Source organism: Rissa tridactyla, chromosome 4 (assembly GCF_028500815.1).
Source record: "Rissa tridactyla isolate bRisTri1 chromosome 4, bRisTri1.patW.cur.20221130, whole genome shotgun sequence".
Taxonomy (NCBI): Eukaryota; Metazoa; Chordata; class Aves; order Charadriiformes; family Laridae; genus Rissa; species Rissa tridactyla.
Window position 1 is genome coordinate 39517868 of NC_071469.1, and position 17732 is coordinate 39535599.

Consider the following 17732-nt stretch of genomic DNA (forward strand, 5'->3'; position numbering starts at 1 on the left):
TAAAAATGCAACATCGAGTAAGGAGAAGTTACTCCCCCAGACCACCCATTTAAAGCTTGACAGACTTTGGAAAGTGTTTGTCAGCATTTTAGAGATTGAAATGTTTTAATTAATTTTGAAAAAAAATTGGGGTTTTTTGGATATGTATTTTCTCCCTTAGTCTGTATCTGCCATCTGCAATGGATAGAAGTATTTCGTTGTATTTGAGGCTGGGTTTTTTTTCCCGATTTAAGTGCTTATGTTGAAATCTAATTGAAGATGTGAGTAAAGCCTCTATAATAAAGTAGCTGCTTGAGAATCAGTAGAGAATTTAAAACAGGAAGGTATTTTTCAATTATTAGCAATATTATTAATAGTAAGGATTCATACAGATAGAGGGTTGCAAAATATAGTCAGCAAAAGATGGTATTTATGAGGTTTTAAAATGAACCACAAACACTTCCAGTATGTTTTTGAGACACAGGATACAACGTTTCCGGACAATACTTGTTCTCTATGGAAGTGCTTCTGGTCCAAAACAGCACTATTGGTATCTGGAGAGTTTCTCATCTGTTGTGTATGCAGGCTTTTGTGAAGGGTGGTGTTTAAAGAGAGAGGGCAAGGTGAGGATTCTGCTGGGGCTGTGGAATTGGCAGTTCTCTGTTGGGCTGCCTGCTGAGCCCGAGAAGTGTGCAAGATAGAACATCAAAGTTTATTTGGTAGCTTTCTTTAAATGGTGGAAGAAGAAAGTCTACTAAAGACATTTAAAATAATGTCATTTTTTTAAGGTGTCAGTTGAGATATCATACCCTGCAAGGCTCTTCATGAGCTTGTGAAAAAGCAGATGCTGCTTCTGAAATGGGAGATAATGGTATTTTACTGGTTTTATGCAGGAGCCATCAAGCTGCATACTCCACTGCTAATGCCCAGAAATAAAAAATTATATGAACATAATGAAGCTTCGTATTTCATGGATCACAGTGGGATGCTGGTAATGCTTCCTTATGACCTCAGAGTAAGTAGTATCATCTCTACAGGCAAAGCTGGGTTTGAAGAGAGCTGTGGTGTTTGTAGATACCTTTGATTTGCTAGTCATAAATTTGGTTGAGGCTTATACTTCTGACTGCTGAAGCAGTGTATCTGTCTTTCAGTGTCATGTCTGTTCCTGTATTCCTTAGTGCCGTATTCCTGGTCTTGATGGCTGGAGCCCTGATTGCACCGGAAAGAAATATACTTTACCTTTTTTTTTTTTCTTCCATTTCCCCCCCCCTTTTTTTTTTTTTTTTAAAAAACCTAGGTGAAAATAATGCCATATTATAAATGTGATAGATGTCAGTTCTTGGTTTTTTGGGGTTTTGTTCTGCACATAATAAGAGACAAGAGTTTTCCAATGGCCAGTGAAATATTCCCATCCCTTTCTTATCTGTAAGTCTTTATAGAGAATGTGGGGAACAGGCAACCCAGTCTTATGTTCCTCAAACAGGTGTTGTCAAGGATCATTCTACTCTTGAGAGGAACAGCTGTTTGCGCGGTTGAAATTCTACTGTCTGGGATTCCTCTATCAGTACTACCCAATTATATGCAAGGTTGACCTAGTTAATTACCTTGTATTTAATTTAACACCTAAATGCTTTAAGTTATATATTTTTTTGTTTATTATTGACAGTTAAAGAACCTGACTCTTTATATTCTGTTCCATTAATTAAAGGTCCGTTAAACTCACCCTTCCTTTGCATTTGTAACATCAAGCTATACGATATGATTCACAGTTAAGGATTTGTGCAGGATCTAAAAATGTGATCTTACCGTTGAAATTACTTGTTTTAGAAAATGTGTTGACCAAAGACTTACTGAAAAATATTCCTTTACATCTTTACGTAGACAGCAAAATACCTGTTTGTACATTTTAATAGGCTTGTAGTCAATTTATGATGTATTTTGCACGTATTTGGGTAATTAAGAAAGGTCCTTGTGTCCTTCTCCAAGCTCTTCTAGGAACTTGGGGGGCGGGATGTTTTTATTTAAAATCTGCAGCAAGGATGGTTACATTAATATTACTTGGCTATGGTAAATATTTAAGGCATTATTACACATGTGAGAGTACAAGTGTTACTGAACAGTAATAATTTATACCAAGTTTCAGAGTCTAGTCAGACTGAAAGTTTTTCTTTAATGATTTTTATGTACTTTATTTTTCAGATTCCTTTTGCAAGATTTGTAGCTCGAAATAACATATCAAACTTGAAAAGGTAAAGGACGGAGAGGTGACGTTTTGCACAGATGCTATGCTTTATGACAGTGACCACTGAAGATGCTGATTCGTTCTTCATTGTTTCCTTTAGATACTGTATAGAGCGAGTTTTCAGACCTCGGAAGTTAGACCGCTGTCATCCCAAAGAACTCCTAGAATGTGCATTTGACATTATTACATCTACTGGAAATAGCTTTTTGCCTATAGCAGAAACAATTTATGCCATTTCAGAAATCATTCAGGAGTTTTCAGTGCTACAGGTAGATTCTCTAATCATCCCTCTTGCTCTCTTTTTCTATCCTAAAATTTTAATCTAAGTAAATATTTTTGTCTAACGTGCTTAAAAAGGATAGATACTTTAACCTTAGCAAGTACAGAACTGTTTTCACATTTTATCAATAGTCAGTTATAGGACACTGTCATTTAAATAAAAAACATGTTTCATAGGTAAGCTTAAAATGAGGCATAGGTTTGTGTGCAAAGGAAATAGTAATTGAATCGTTACAGTGCCATTGAAATAGTCTTTCTTCTGTCAGATAAGTGATTATGGTAAAATAGTACAAGTCTTGCCTGTTCTTTAGCTCTAGATGGAAGGTAAGGGGGTGGAATAAGAAGTCTGACGTTAGTTTTTAACTACTATTAAATATTTAGGAAAAACCATTTTTCTTTTTTTTCTTTTTAATAAAATGGAGTGGAAGTAAAACTTTTTTTTCCCTTTCTTCCTTTCTTTTTTCCTTACCGTTTGTTAGGAAAGAAATTACAGTATTTACTTGAACCACACTGCCTTACTGAAAGCTATACTTTTGCACTGTGGGATACCAGAGGATAAACTCAATCAAGTTTACATCATTCTCTATGATGCTGTGGTAAGATATTAGTTATTAACCTAATCTCTGTAATCATCATTGTAGAGTATCTTATTTTGTGGAGCTATCTCCCGAAATGAGTAACAGCCCATCGCCAGCATAATAAGGAACATCCTGTTGATATATAAAAAGACTGTCTATCTTTGGGCTGTAAACTTAGATTAATCACTTTTTTGGTACTTCTGGATTGGGTTGTTTTAAGATGATTTTTAAATGTGTATTTATGAGAGAATTATACCCCTGTGTAAGAACTGGTAGGCTATTCAATAAAAACTTTAAAGTGTATCTTAATATCATGTTGATCTTTTCTACCTTATAAGCAGAGAAAATAGATTAAATTCATTTGAATAATTAAGCTAGTGTTTAAATCCCAACAAAATGCCTATTTTATTTCCCTTAATTTTATTCTTTTTTATTTACTAATTTACATAAGCATTTCAGTATTTATACAGCAGTGTTTTTCAACAAAATCGGTATTTTTATACTTTTTGTTGCTTCTTGAAACCAAGACGAATGTGGCCTCACTACAAGATAGGTGGAAAATGTGTTTATTGGTTTTGTTCTTTTACAGTATTACTGCAGTTTGAAAATGCAACCTATAATTGAAGATACTAAAGTTGTGGTTTAATTCTTCTCGGCAATAGTAATTTAGTTTTTTTGGTAACTCAGTTGTAGAGTACATTTGAATCTGTTTCTCTTGTAGACTGAAAAGCTAACGAAAAGAGAAGTAGAAGCCAAATTCTGTAATCTTTCTCTCACATCAAATAGTGTAAGTAATTTTAATTCAATGTTAATTTCACTGTAACTTGACATAAGTCAGCAATATTTTATTTACTGCCATTTAATCAATCAGAGTAAGAAAAATAAACTGTACATCTGCTGTTCCAAATAGATCAGTCTCTTTCATAGTGGTCTGATTTTGTTCTCTGTCCTCTCTGGAAGTCAGTATTGCAACTGTCCAAGTTTCTTTCTTCTTTTAAATGTATTTTTCAGACTGTGGAAACAATTAAAGAGTAAATGGAATACTGTACAGTGGTATTTAGTAAAGCAAACAGAGAGAAACTTTACAAAAAATAATTGCAGATGTTGAGGAATGTGCATAAAGAGTTGAGGTTAACTCCTGGACGCCCTGATGAGACTTGTGCCTGTCCATTCCTTTCCTCAACTCGCTAGGTAAAAACAGGCTGATAGGCAAAACAAGCAGAAAATGCAGATATTTTACTTACACCAAGTCAAATATTTTTCTTTTTTTTTTTTTTTAGATGTGACCTATTGTGAGTGCTGTCAGTGATGCTACCTATGGCTTTTTTATTTGCATTTTGTTTTTAGCTTTCTCGCCTCTACAGATTCATTGAGCAGAAGGGGGAAGCAAGTAATGTATTTCCATTTTTAAACACAATGATAAAACAAAAGCCAGGTGTCACTCAGCTGTTGAAGCATGGCATGAAGGATTTGGAGGAAATCATTGGTCTGTTAAAGCAACTTGGAATAAAACTTCAGGTTTGTAGAATACTCTGCTAATAAATTAATGGATTTATAGGCTGCTGGGCCTTGTAATTTGCCAGGAAACAAAGTAATGATATTTTAGAATAGAAAAAGCACATCAAAGTGTCTTTTGATGACAAGTAATAATACTGGTGTTGATTTTTTTGGTTGGTTGGTTTTGGGGTTTTTGTGGGTTTGTTTGTTTGTTTGTTTTAAAAAAAGACGCATTTTAAGAATAAGACCGCTTCCAGTCAGAGGTCTCTGTCTTAATTTCTTTCTAATGACACACAGACTTTTTTTTTTTCTTCAACTGAGGTCAAAAGCCTTACCTAGAGCATAAAGGAATTTTACATTTTGAAACAAACTATAAATATTTTAAAAATACAGAAAGCTGATGACTACGAAAGGCCTCCCCTCCTTTACCTTCCTTGAGGCTTGCTGTTTGGGTTTTGTGCTATAGGTCTCTGTGGATGCTTTAAGATTAAAGCATCATTTCCTTATTTTTAATTGTATTTTAAATTTCTGGAGATACAGAGTGTTTCCGTATGTCTGTCTGATGTGAGAACAGCGTTTTCAATCCATACTGCTAATAGGAAACTGATTATATTAACTGGTAATATTGGTACAGGTCTTGTACACATATTCATTTTTATTTTACAGGTATCTATAAATCTGGGACTAGTTTACAAAATACAGCAGCACAATGGTATTATCTTTCAGTTTATAGCATACATCAAAAGAAGACAAAGAACTGTGCCTGAAATTCTTGCTGCGGGGGGCAGATATGATCATTTGGTATGTGCTCATCTCTTATAATTAATTTAGATTATTTTTTCTTTTTTTTTTGAACCATGAAAATATTAAAAACCTTTTTGACATTTTGCAAAGATAACTATTTGGGTCTTCTGTTTTGTTTTGTTTTGTTCTGAGATTCCACAATTTAGAGGGCCGCAGATGGTAGGACCAGTTCCTTCAGCTGTTGGAGTCAGCATAGCTATAGATAAAATAACTGCTGCTATTTCCAGCATGGAAGAGTCTGTAAGTCTGGTTTTTTTGGGGGGGGGGGGGGGGGGGGGTTGCTTCTTTGTTTACTCCTGACAGTTCAGTAACCTAATTGTAGCCACAGAGGGGCAAAAAATAAAATGTTCAGATGTATCCCAAAATAATACCATACTGAAACAGACAGCAAACATCAAGATGACCTGTTTTCTTCTGTTACTCTACATAGAATTGGTTAGTAAAATAAGAACTAGCGGAAGAGAGGGTCTTCGGGCTTATGCCCTTTTATTTTTAATTTAAATGGGACATTTTTCTCAGCCTGTGGATTGTTTCAGATAAAGAGTACAACTATAGATATTCAGCTATTGTTACTTTGCCCCTACCACTTCTGCCTTTATAAAAGTATAGAAGGTGGAGAAGGAAGGAAACTTAAGAAAATGGACTGCTTCGTACAGCGTCACCCAACTTCACTTGGTTGTGGAATGTGTATTTTATTAACTTTTCTTTATAAGAATAAATTAACATTGCTAGGTAGAGTGGGAAGGAAAGAACACAATAGGCTAGGGTAGTTTGCAAGCTGAGGCTGTGCAGATGCTTTTCGTCAAAGATAAAGCTTCAGTGACTTTCAAACACGCTTAGTTAGGTGGTGGCTCTAAAAAGAGGTGTATGTAATCCCTTTATTTCAGTTTGATGCATTTTGAAAAACATTAGTGTATTTATCCTTTATTACTTTAACTGCCTTATGAAGGGGAAAAGATGGTCTTGTGGCTCATACTGTCTCCCTTTGTTTTTACTTTCCCTTCAGGTTTCTGTCAGCTCATGTGACCTGCTGGTTGTAAGTGTTGGTCAGATGTCAATGGGTAGAGCTATCAATATTGTTCAGAAACTCTGGACTGCAGGAATTCCAGCTGAAATAATGTATGACTGGTCCCAGGTAGAATTTCTGTTTCTGTGCATAAACTATATTGTTGTTTGCTAAGATTAGTGCAGCCCAAGACCATCCTTTTTCCATTTTTTTCTAGTTTTTATTGAGTTACAGACTCATAAAACTGAGCATGTAGGATGCTATTCAGGTACAGTAATGTTAAGAAAGTCTCTCGGGCCTTGCAGCATTCTTCCTCTCTGCCTCCCAGAGTATTTTAAAGTGCAGTGGAGGATCTTTATGTGCTTCTCAGAGCACAGAGGAATTAAGTGACCTTCCCAAATAATTATACACTGAGTGTGGAGTCCAAGGCCTATTGAAATCAAGGAGGAAAGTCACATAATGAATTTAAAATGAGTCCCTTTAGCTCCAATTAAGTGAAGTGAGGATGCTTCAAAGTAGAAGCATATTTTGTACCAGTGAAGGCAATAAGTTTTCCTTTCAGTGAGGGCTGCAAGTGGCATCCCTGAATTCATGAGTTAATCCTTAATAAAGGGCACATCTGGAACAGAACAGTAGCATCAACTTTTAAACACATCCAGATGGCTGAAGACTGTCAGGTTCAGAGGGAATATTGACATCATTCTACTGTTAGAAAAGCAGTTTAGTGAACTGAGCTATTATATATGCTCTGGGGTCCCCATGTAGTAGATGCATGGTAGGAAGGAGAGAGAGTGGCAAGCTGAGTTCTGCCCTCTTTCCTCCAGTTGAAACCACGGAGACCTTTAGCCACTACTGCCTCACTGGAGTAGTCAGCTACACAGCAATGCTGAAATCCCAGTTATCTGAGTATTACGAAACTGGTTCACCTTTAAGTATGCCAGTTGGTGACTAACAAAAGAAACATGGTGCAGTTGTCCATTCTGAGTCATGCGCTGCAGAGCAGACAGTTTTGAGCTCGCTCGCTTAATTGCCTGACTTCTTTTGTAATCTTTTGGCATAACATTTTTGACAGTTTCAGTCCTTCAGAATTGAAGAAAATCCAGATCTTTGTGCTTTTCCTATGATCACCCTGGGTTCTCTTCTTTTTGCAATTCTTAAGGAATGAAGATTTAGGTAGTTACTGACACTGTCTACTGCAGCACTAATGCGACCCACTGCTAAGTCAGCAGAGCGAGCCCTTCAGTGAGCTCAGCACTGAGGATGATGTAAGTCAGCCTCAGGTTTACATGAAACACAGCTGGAGTCAGCGTTCATGACAGAGTACCAGTCATGCAGGACTGAGCTACGACTGAAAGTTGCAGATGGTGGGGTGGTAACTGTTTGATTGACGTTACATTGCGCATCTTTAGTTATCTAGACCGGCACTTCTAGCTCCAGCTAGCCCCTTCCATGTGGGAACTAGGACTGCAGGGCCTAGGCATTCTCTCTGTCTAGTGTAGGCTTAGATTTCGATTTTTAAGGAGCATTAGGTGGATAAATACAAGCATAATGAAGTTTCACCTCCTGGAGTTTTTGTTAAAGCTTTCCTCTCTCAGAAGCTTATATAACTGGTGTAACTGCTGCATATCAAGTTATTTTAATGAAGGACAGGAGACTTTGATTACTTAAGTGATCATTTTACGATCTGAAAATTTCTGTCTCATTCCCCTTCCCCTGTTCCCATTTTAGTCTCAGGAAGAACTGCAGCAGTATTGCAGATGCTCTGGCATTACATATGTGGCTCTTGTGTCAGATAAAGAAGGAAGTCATGTGAAGGTAAGTGTGGGACCAGAGGATGCTTGACGATGTTTCAGATTTATAATCTGTGGTTCTACGTTTCTTTTTTTTCCTTTAAGATCATGATTATTTTCAATAAAGTATTTAAGTAGATGGAATTTCAGGTAAATACAGTTTCAGTTGCTAAGTAGTAGAAAGTTATGAAGTAGCCTGGTTTTTATCCCTCTGTAACACCATTACTCACAGGCCTCCTTGAACCTGGAAAAAGGTTTCTGTTGTCTCTGATTTCTTTGAATCTACAAAATTAATTAGTTGACTAAGTCATCTTTCCATGTTACACCAAAAAAAAAAACCTCACAAAAAAACCCAAACAAACTAAAATGTAAATCTAAAAAAATCCAAGTAGTTTAAACAGGCAGAGTCTGAACCACATTCCTTATCTCTGAAAGATAAGGTTAAGATGGAAAGACTGGACTGTGTCACAACATGAACTACCACCTTCTGTGCTCTGCAGCCTGTGGTTCTGGTACCTTTTTAGAAGTTAAAAGTTTTAAAATAATCTTGATTACGAAAAAGGTTATTATTCTTTGAATAAAGATTGATTCTTTGACTGAAAAAAAAGTTATCATTTGACAGATTGTGGCATACCTAGCTGATGTGTATTACTGAAATATTTTTCAGTTGTTATTCACTCTCCTTCTCATTGTTAAAGGAGAAGCTGCTGCCCGAGCATTCACACAGCATTCAAGGAGTTGCGCACACTACACCCTTGCAATCTGTACCAGCTGCTAGGAAAATTACTAAGAAAATTAACTCTATTGCGGCCTAAAGGCTTCTGCAAATCTAGCTACTTCTGCTAAGTAAAGCTAAGCAAATGGCATAAATCACACCATGTTATAACCCTAAGTAATTTTTTATTCTGAAACTTAAGCTAAACAACTTATATTTCTCAACAGTCATTTTAACAACAAATAACTGTGCAGTAACTATGAGCAAGTAGATTTTGATGATGAGAATGCGATATATCAATGTCTTCCACAAGACTATTGCAGAGCGGTTTTTTAAATACGGCTTTATTGAAGCAAAACTAGCAAAGAGCATGCTAATGAGGTTAGTGGTGGTGTTACTGATGAATATCTTCCCAGTAAAGATGGAGCAGAGTCTAACTATTGCAAACTGAAAGGCAACCCTTATTCTAACCTAATTCTTAACTAAAAAAAAAAAAAGCTCCAAACCAAATATGCTGCTATTAATATGGTATTTGTACCTATAGGCTATTCTGTTAAAAAATTAATTATCACATAGTAAATATAAGTAGCCAAACTAGTTTAAGCTTTGGGAATGCAGAGAAATTAGTTGGTTGAAAAACAAAATAAAAATCTAATCAAAGATTTAATTGGCAGTGATTGATTGGTAATGATGATAGCTTCCTACCTTTGACTGCTTCACCTCCAATGGGTGAATAATCCGGTTTGGTTTTGATTAAATTTGATAAGTGTATTCGTATGCCATTTTAAAAATCAACAATCTTAAGAACCACTGAACTACATCATAGGTGAAATCCTTTGAGAAAGACAGACAGACGGAGAAAAGGATTTTAGAATCTGACTTAGTAGATCACCTGATCCAGAAACTGAAAACTAAAATCTGTGACGAAAGATGTAGTAGGTAAGTAGCATAACATGTCAATGTGAATCGTCAAAATCAGAAGTGAATGTATGTTTGTTTTAATGAAATAATTTTAAGATATGCTCACTTAAACCTTGATTTTGTTTGATAAAGAATAAGAGCTTTGCTGAATTCCTTTTGAGGAGGGGGAAAAAAGCAAAAGGCTTGGTTATAGAATTTTAGTGGGATTAAGAAAGAGACTGATTCTTCCCTAGCTGCTGTTACATTCAAACGTCCATAGTCCTTTATAAATTAAAAGGTCTTGCAGTTATCCAGCTCAAACGCTACTAGAACACCAGTACTGCTTGTCTGGCAGGAGGGCCTGCAAGTCCCTGCTACTGACCAGACATCCATTACGGTCATGTACTGTGTAATCAAAGAATTAAAGCGGCAAATCCCTTTCATTCTGAAGCTGTGTTGATACGGTAAAAGTGAAGGTGTTAGTTGTAGCACGCCTCTACACTTTGGCTGGCACAAGTGAAAGTAACACCCGGCAAAGGCTCAGGGTACACAACACCCCATCATCCTATCTTTGTTGAAATTACTATTTATTGTCACAAATAGAAGTTAGTATGGATATCACAGGAGAGGCTACAGTCACTCCTGTGTGCATAAGCAGTGTAACTGTTATTCACTCATATCGCTTTGTAAATACATAATTACAAACACATCTATATATATTTATATGTGTGTACATACATATGTATGTAGTGGCAGCAGGAACAGATGTGGCTTTTTCATACAAACTTGATTTCAGAAACTAACAGATTTGACATCCATAGCATTTCTGAACAGAAAATTAAGGAAATTAAGGATTTCCATTTTTTTTTTCCCAACAATTAAGGAAATTGTTAAGCTGAGAAATGCTTAACTCGAGCAGTAGTTTGTGCAAGCAGCTGATGTCTTCTGCTACCCACCTCTTCCATCTCTTTTGTCTGGCCTCAGCGAGTCTTGGCATTTAACTTTGGAACTAACCTGATTCTGGTGTGTTTTGTGACAGAGCTACAGGATCTATTAGAAGCTGTGAAAGAAAATCATTCTTTCTATGAGTTAACTTATTTCTAGATCCTGAGAAACAGAATAGAGGAAAAACCTGTATTTAGTAATACTAAACAGAGAAATGCAGTAATTATGATTGTAGTAACACTGGCAAATTTCTTTGTTAATGAATCATGAATGTGGAAAGCCAAAGGGGTCCAAACTAGTAATTTAAAGCTTCTTTGAATATGTGTGATCTTAAATATAAATACTACTTTGATACGTTAGTATTATCTCACAGAAACCTGTAAGAAATTATAGATTAAATCAAGAATTTGGAGAGAATATTCTCATAATACATTCTGGTATTAGGATCTAAATCACTCTTCCATGATGGAGAGCGTATTTTTTCATATCCATAGGAAACATAAAAATTGCATCTAGATCAGATTTTGTAATGTAATTTTGTATGATTTCCTGTCTGTTCCAGAATAGAATTTAATCTGCAGATATGTGCTGGGATGTCTCCATAAATTTCTTTATCTGTTGGAATTAAATAAGTATGTTTGTGTGATAATCTGAAACCATGTATTATTACAGTATTTCTTCATTATTGTAAATTTGTTTCCCTAACTAGCTTTGTTTATTTTTAGAGAAACCCCGGATAGTCTTTCAGTACCAAATCAAAAGGGATCATTTACTAATAATTCAGGTATTTAGTCTCTAGTTATAGAACATACAATCTCTTTCCCTTTCTGCTTAAAAACTGTATTATAAGAAAATACTGCTGGAACATTCATTTTAGAAGCATCACCAAAGTCAGAGCAAGAAAATGTTTTCTAGCTGTGCTTCTGGTTAGACACTTCCTCCTAATCTCAAATGTTGTTCCAAGTGATCTAAAACTGAATTTTTCTCCAAACTAATAAAATAAGTGCTTAGGCCAACAGACAGAATATTCCCCATACAAGCATTCATTGATGCAGTGATTTGGGGAGGATGAGGAGGCCAAAAATCATTAACGTTTCCTAGCTGAGGAGAAATTAAATGTCATCTTGATGAAAAACGTCGTGACCTGTCATTTGTGATTGGTACAGTGTTGAGACCTGCTGTTCTACTAAGATTTTTTTTTTTCTTCAAATGAAAACACCTTTACATTTCTAGGTACAGATTTGCATTCCTTAATCCGACAGTAGAAATTTGTAGACAAAAAATAAGTAAATACTCTTTGTGTGGATACTTTGCCATTTTTGATAATTATTTTATTAAGTACTCATATAGTGGGTGGTGATTACTTTTTTTTTTAAGAAACACTTCCTCCCATAAGCCATTTGGAACCTTTTATTATTTTCAGGGAATGCTGATGTAAAATACCAGATTTCTTATTCTTAGCAACTAGTCTTTCAAAGTCATAAGTGAGCACTGAGCATTTGAGAATTTACATGCACATGTTTTATTATCCTATCTACTTGACTGACTTTGGGGGTTTTTAGCAGCTTTTTGAACCTGAGTTTATTAATATTTTTGAATTTTCTGTTTCTTCCTACTTCTTGTATAAGGAAAAATATAATCTAAAACTATGTTTGCATTTTAGGTGTGTTTGAATCGCATGGAACTCTTGTAGTACCTAATGTTAGTGTTATAGCTCCTGAAAAGTTATCTGCCAGTGCCAGGCGTCGTCAAGAAATTCAGGTACATGCACATCAAATAAGTATTAAGAAGCGACACTTAAAGTTAAGGGATGGTAGGATTCATATTTTCACTATCACCTAACATCTTGTTTGTTATTTATTCATAAAGTAGATGATGAACAACACAAAAGGTTGAAGGCAAAGACCCCCTTTATTTAACGTTTCGGATCGTGGGGATTATCTGTGACATTGTTGTGGCTCAGCCATCATTGTACGTATATAGGCTAGAAATCTTACTTTAGTAGGAACCATGGTTCTGGAATTTTCCATTCTTTTATAAATGCTGAAGTGTGTTAAAAGTGCAAGTTCAGCATACTTTTAATTTGCAACATGTTTGTGACACATATATCTCATTCTGTTGTCTCAAACTAAAGGCCTAAGAAAAAATTGCAAATTTAAAAAAAAAAAAAAACCAAAGCAACAAAAACCTGCCTAAAATATGTTATAATATAATGCAGGAAAGATTAAATGATGCTAGAAACAAATGTCAGAATTTGCTCATTTAGGACTATTGGCTTCAAGATACTTAGAGTACATAGTAAAACAAAACTGTAACCTTATCCCCTTCTCAGTTGAAATTTGGGTGTGCAACAAAAAATGCCCCCTATAAATAGTTCTTGGCACCCAAATAAAGAAGTGGATGTTATTCTCTGAGCTTTGAGCTAATCGGACATTCTGCTTTCATGTTTTTAATATACAAAAGCTTCTCTCTAAGGTACAAAATACAATGCAGTGCAAGGCTGCTGCTACATTTTGTAAAGTGCTGTCTTTGCAGGGTTACAGCTTGCTCTGGAAAAAAGTGTTAGCAGGCATAGCCCATACTTTGGTTTGGTTTTCAAATCTTTCTTCAGCTAGAGGTGATTCACTGTATCCAGCCACAGGTTCTGACATTCCTCTGAAAAGTTATCTAACACCCAGAAACAGAAATGCAGTTTTTCACCACGTTTGTGGGAATTCACATTGTAACATGCAGTTCTATCTGCTTTACTACCATACCAGTATTATCAAATCTTTACCATTGCTGCAAGAGTGGCTCAGCCCCAGTCTCCTTCCTGTCTGCTCTTCAAGGATTGTTGTGGAATTGTTCCTGAAAATTATATTAAATGTGAATTTTGGTTTAAATATGATGTAGTTTACATCTCATGTTAGGTGCAGCCTCCTCTGTTCTCATCATCTATGAAATAAAAGTAAGTGTTCCCAACCTGTGTCACAGAAGCAGTGTATTTTACTTTTGCCTGTCTTTTCTTGGCAGGTGCAAACAAGACTTCAAACATTCATTTCTAGCCTGCAACAGAAAACAAGTGAGATTGAGATTTTAGCAGTAAGTATTTGTCAGAATCCTGAATTACTTTCAAATTCTTAATTGAATTGGATGATGCAGTTGCTGTCTGGAACAAACTACTGCCAATAGCCTCACTTTAGAGATACCAAATGAAACAAACTTCTGCTTAAATGAGAGCCATGGCATGTTTCTTTAATGCTTGAAAAGTATCTCAAATTGTGTGTATTGGACAGTTTCATAGAACAAAATTTAACAAGTATTCAGTTGTAAATTCTTAATCTGTACTTACGCTAACTACTGTGGTGGATTTAATAACTTGTAAGAGCAAAAGAGATTTGCTCTCCTATTTAAACCAGCGTAGCTGTTGATTTGCTCTCCTATTTAAACCAGCGTAGCTGTTGTTTGTATATAGCTTTTGGACTTCACTGACCATGTCACAAAGAACTTCAAAATGGGTATATGCTTTTCAGGAAGCATACTGCCTATTTGCCTACGCCTATTTGGAACTTCCCATAGTGGAATCTGTCATGAGCAGATCAAGTTTAAAAGCTTGGTAGACTCACAGTTCTATCAGCACAATTGCTTCTTTGGCAAAGTCTGACTCCCTTAAGTACACCTAATCTCCAGTTGGCAAACTGGTAACAGAAGAACTTGAGAAGTATTGATTTCTTGATAACGTTTTTGCAGGTAGATCTGCCAAAAGCAACTGTGATGCCCTTCTTATCATTAAAGGTAAGCAGTTAAGTAGTGTTGTTGAAACTCTAATTGAACAATAGATGATAAATTCTGTTCCTAATGAGGTGGAACATAAAATTCAGCCATTGTAGTTTTTCTCCTTCAAGGAGTTTGAATTAGGCTTTAAAACTTGAAAGGATTTTTTTTCTTTACCCATGGAGCTTGACTGAGGCTATAAAAATCTTTTTGTTGAATACCCAAATTACACAAGACACCATTAGGAAGTCCTAATCCAAAGCTGTTTTTATTTCCAGGAATAATTAACTGAAATTAAGTCTTACTGCTCGTTTTCGGAAACCAATAAGCACTAATAGCAGTTTCAACAAAGGTGTTTCTTGAAGCTTAGTGAAGGAGGACCCAAAACACAGAGGGAATTGTTTTGAGTACAGTAGCTGAAACATCTCTTAGTGAAGCCAAAATAAAAAAGGGATGTATAACCATTACATTGACACTCTTAACAATTCAGAAACTGCTCGATAAGGGGGGGAAAAAACCCACCAAAGACAAAGTTCTTTTCTTTCCTCCAGTGACAACAGTAGCTTTAAAGTCAGAAGTTCTTATTGGAGAGATGGACACCTCCCCACCGCCCAAAAAAGCAAACTTGAGAATGGCATCCTGCCTGGAACCGGATGTAGGACTTTCACACCTTACAGCTGCTGCTCTGACGCAGTGCTTGTCTGGTCATCAGACCCCAGTGAAACATTTGGAAATATTTTCAAAATACTTGGTTCATCCAGTCTATTCAAATCATGGAGATAATTTATCACCTTTTACTTTAAAAAAAAAAAAATTAAAATAAAAAATGCGCACTATCAGCTTGCATCGTTCACTTTTGACTACCCCTACACCAGTTCTCATATTCTGTCAAGCATCACAAAACTGATAGAGCCCTTTTCGTTGCTTACGCCTTTTTATTGCTAAACTATCTGTGTTAAGAAACTGATCACTAAATTCTTCATTCATCTTCTTAAAAAAAAACCCCAAAAATTAAAAAATCAAGTTGCACATGTTGTTTGTATGGATTTTGTTTGAAACCTTTTTAATAACATGTTTAATTAAGGAGCATTGACATTACACAATGTTCATAAGACTGAATCCAATCAGAAGTATTTCCTTCAAAGAGAATAAGACTGTATCATGGCTCCTTGTCAATTTTTTTTCTTAGTTTGATGGAGATAGACAAGCCTTTGATGCTGCTGTGAGACAACTGATGTCACGATGGCCAAAACAGAGATGTTCATACTTACAAGCAATTTGTGATGAAATTTACAGTATCAAAATGGAAAAGAGGTAAATTTTGTTAAGTTCTTAAGGTACATAAGACATCTCAATTATTTTTTGCATTCAGATTTTAATAAATAAACTGCTCTTAATTTGTCCTCCCCTTTCCCTCTCCCTGAGGGGAAAAAGAACTGTTCAGGAAATGTGTGTACTTCCTTGGGTACTATTTTTTCGCTAACATGAAACAAAATGGTAGGATTTTACCAGACATCTAATCCTCACTTGTGGTAAAATACTCATTTTTGGTCATGTAAATTCTTAATTTTTATAAATTAAGAAATTCTAAAATGTATCCCCATTATTATCTCATTTGCTGCTTTGTTCATAAAAACGAAAAGCAAACGACTATATCCATTCAGGTATACTGCTGTTCTACTACACAGTGACCTCCTTTTCTCGTGGAGGGGACTCGGCGTGCCTTTTAAAACTCTGGAGCACATTGAATTCCTCCTGCTCTAAAGGAGTACAATGGGAATCTGGCACAGATGACAGACAGCCCATCTTTAAGCAAACACAAGGCATGCTCTCCCAGTGTGTACTGTAAAGCCTGTTTCTGTCTTTTAAGCATAAAAACATTTATGTTCGACTCCTAGTCTCCTTGTTGGATTCTGGCGAGGCTGAAACCTGATAGTCTGGGCACATCTAGTTTTAAGCCGCAAATCTTCAACTCTTGTGTGTACTGGTACAGTTAAGTGATAGCTGGGTGTTTATGCCCTATTGTGGGCTTCATTTAACATGCGTTTTCTTAAACCTGTGTTCAGCTTGAAGGTACTACTTAATCTTAAAATGAGACTAAAAATTGACTTTGCACCAAAACTGCTTCAGGTTTGCTAATGTTCACTAAGGCAACTAAGTATCAAATGAATTATTTTTTTTTTTCTTCCTGGAGCTTGCAAGGCTGTAAGCAACAAAACCCAACTACTGCATATGAATAATGCTCCACACCGTGTTGGATATGAATGTAATGCAGTCCCTGACAAAGTCTTCCTTTCCCATTTGATGCCTGCACACAAAACGCTGCTTAGCCATAAGCCTTCAACATCACTGAATGAAAACTAAACAGGCTAGATAAATGGAAAGAGAATCAAGGGGGGAATTGCAGCCACAAAGGAACTAAAACTTCCTGCTGTTCTAGCGAACCTTTCTTTCTAGCTTGTTGCTAAGATTTGCCACAGCTTTTGAACCTGCAGTTTCAAAGTTTAAAAATATTCTCTTTTCCTTCCTTCTGCAGGGTTCCTGTGCTTATCCTGTACAGTTACCGAGATGAATACAAAGTTTTGTTTTAGTACTTAAAGCATCTTTTATGGGATGCTTTCATTAACAGACAACAGTGTTTTGTTGAAGGAATTTCAAAAAGCTGTAATAATGCAAGACAGGCAACTGATGCTTCTTTATGTGTCCAGACTGAATTTCATATGTAACATAAAACTGTAAATTTATGTCAAAAAGTGGAAATAAATGTTTTATAGGCGCTTAAAGAGCAAGTCTGACTACAGCTGGAGATACGTATTATCATGTAATTCTTGTCCCCTTATGCCACAAAAAAGGCATATCAGCTGTGCAGGTGTAAAACTGCTTTCTCTTTGTACATAGTTTCAGAATGCCTTTTATGTCAATATGCAACAGTAGTACTGAAATGAGAAACTCAGTTCAAGGATTAAAGAAGATGAATTATCTTCAGCTGTAACTGTTTTAAACTTTTTTGAAGAAGGGTTTTTACGTAATAAAAGGTTTGGCTACCGAGCCTTCTTGAAATGTGTAGTGCAAGCTTTTTGTGTTTGTTTTTTAATAAACCTATTGGTTTAATTTCTATATAAGAGAGAATAGCTTTTAACTTGAGTTGTTGCAAGCCTGGCTGCGTATGCTTGTTCTGCCTCTACTTTTGCATTAAAATCAAGCAGTGGCTTCCTGGGAGATGAAATAAGATCAGATACATGAA

At 35.9% G+C, this 17732-nt stretch overlaps 1 protein-coding gene across 9 annotated transcripts in view; it reads left to right on the top strand.

The window, feature by feature from the left end:
- The window catches only part of EIF2AK4 (eukaryotic translation initiation factor 2 alpha kinase 4), a 44609-nt gene that overhangs the window by 23330 nt on the left and 3547 nt on the right, over positions 1–17732 (top strand). The window contains exons 23-39 of one of the 9 annotated variants that reach the window (XM_054198261.1): positions 873–994; positions 2179–2228; positions 2322–2490; positions 2980–3096; positions 3800–3865; positions 4426–4596; positions 5242–5376; positions 5512–5619; positions 6386–6514; positions 8114–8200; positions 9717–9829; positions 11461–11519; positions 12399–12496; positions 13748–13816; positions 14465–14509; positions 15678–15802; positions 16153–17015. In XM_054198261.1, the coding sequence (XP_054054236.1) occupies positions 873–994; positions 2179–2228; positions 2322–2490; positions 2980–3096; positions 3800–3865; positions 4426–4596; positions 5242–5376; positions 5512–5619; positions 6386–6514; positions 8114–8200; positions 9717–9829; positions 11461–11519; positions 12399–12496; positions 13748–13816; positions 14465–14509; positions 15678–15802; positions 16153–16252 (1763 nt within the window). In that variant the 3' untranslated portion in view covers positions 16253–17015. The other 8 variants (XM_054198263.1, XM_054198262.1, XM_054198259.1 and 5 more) reach the window with 8 other exon arrangements.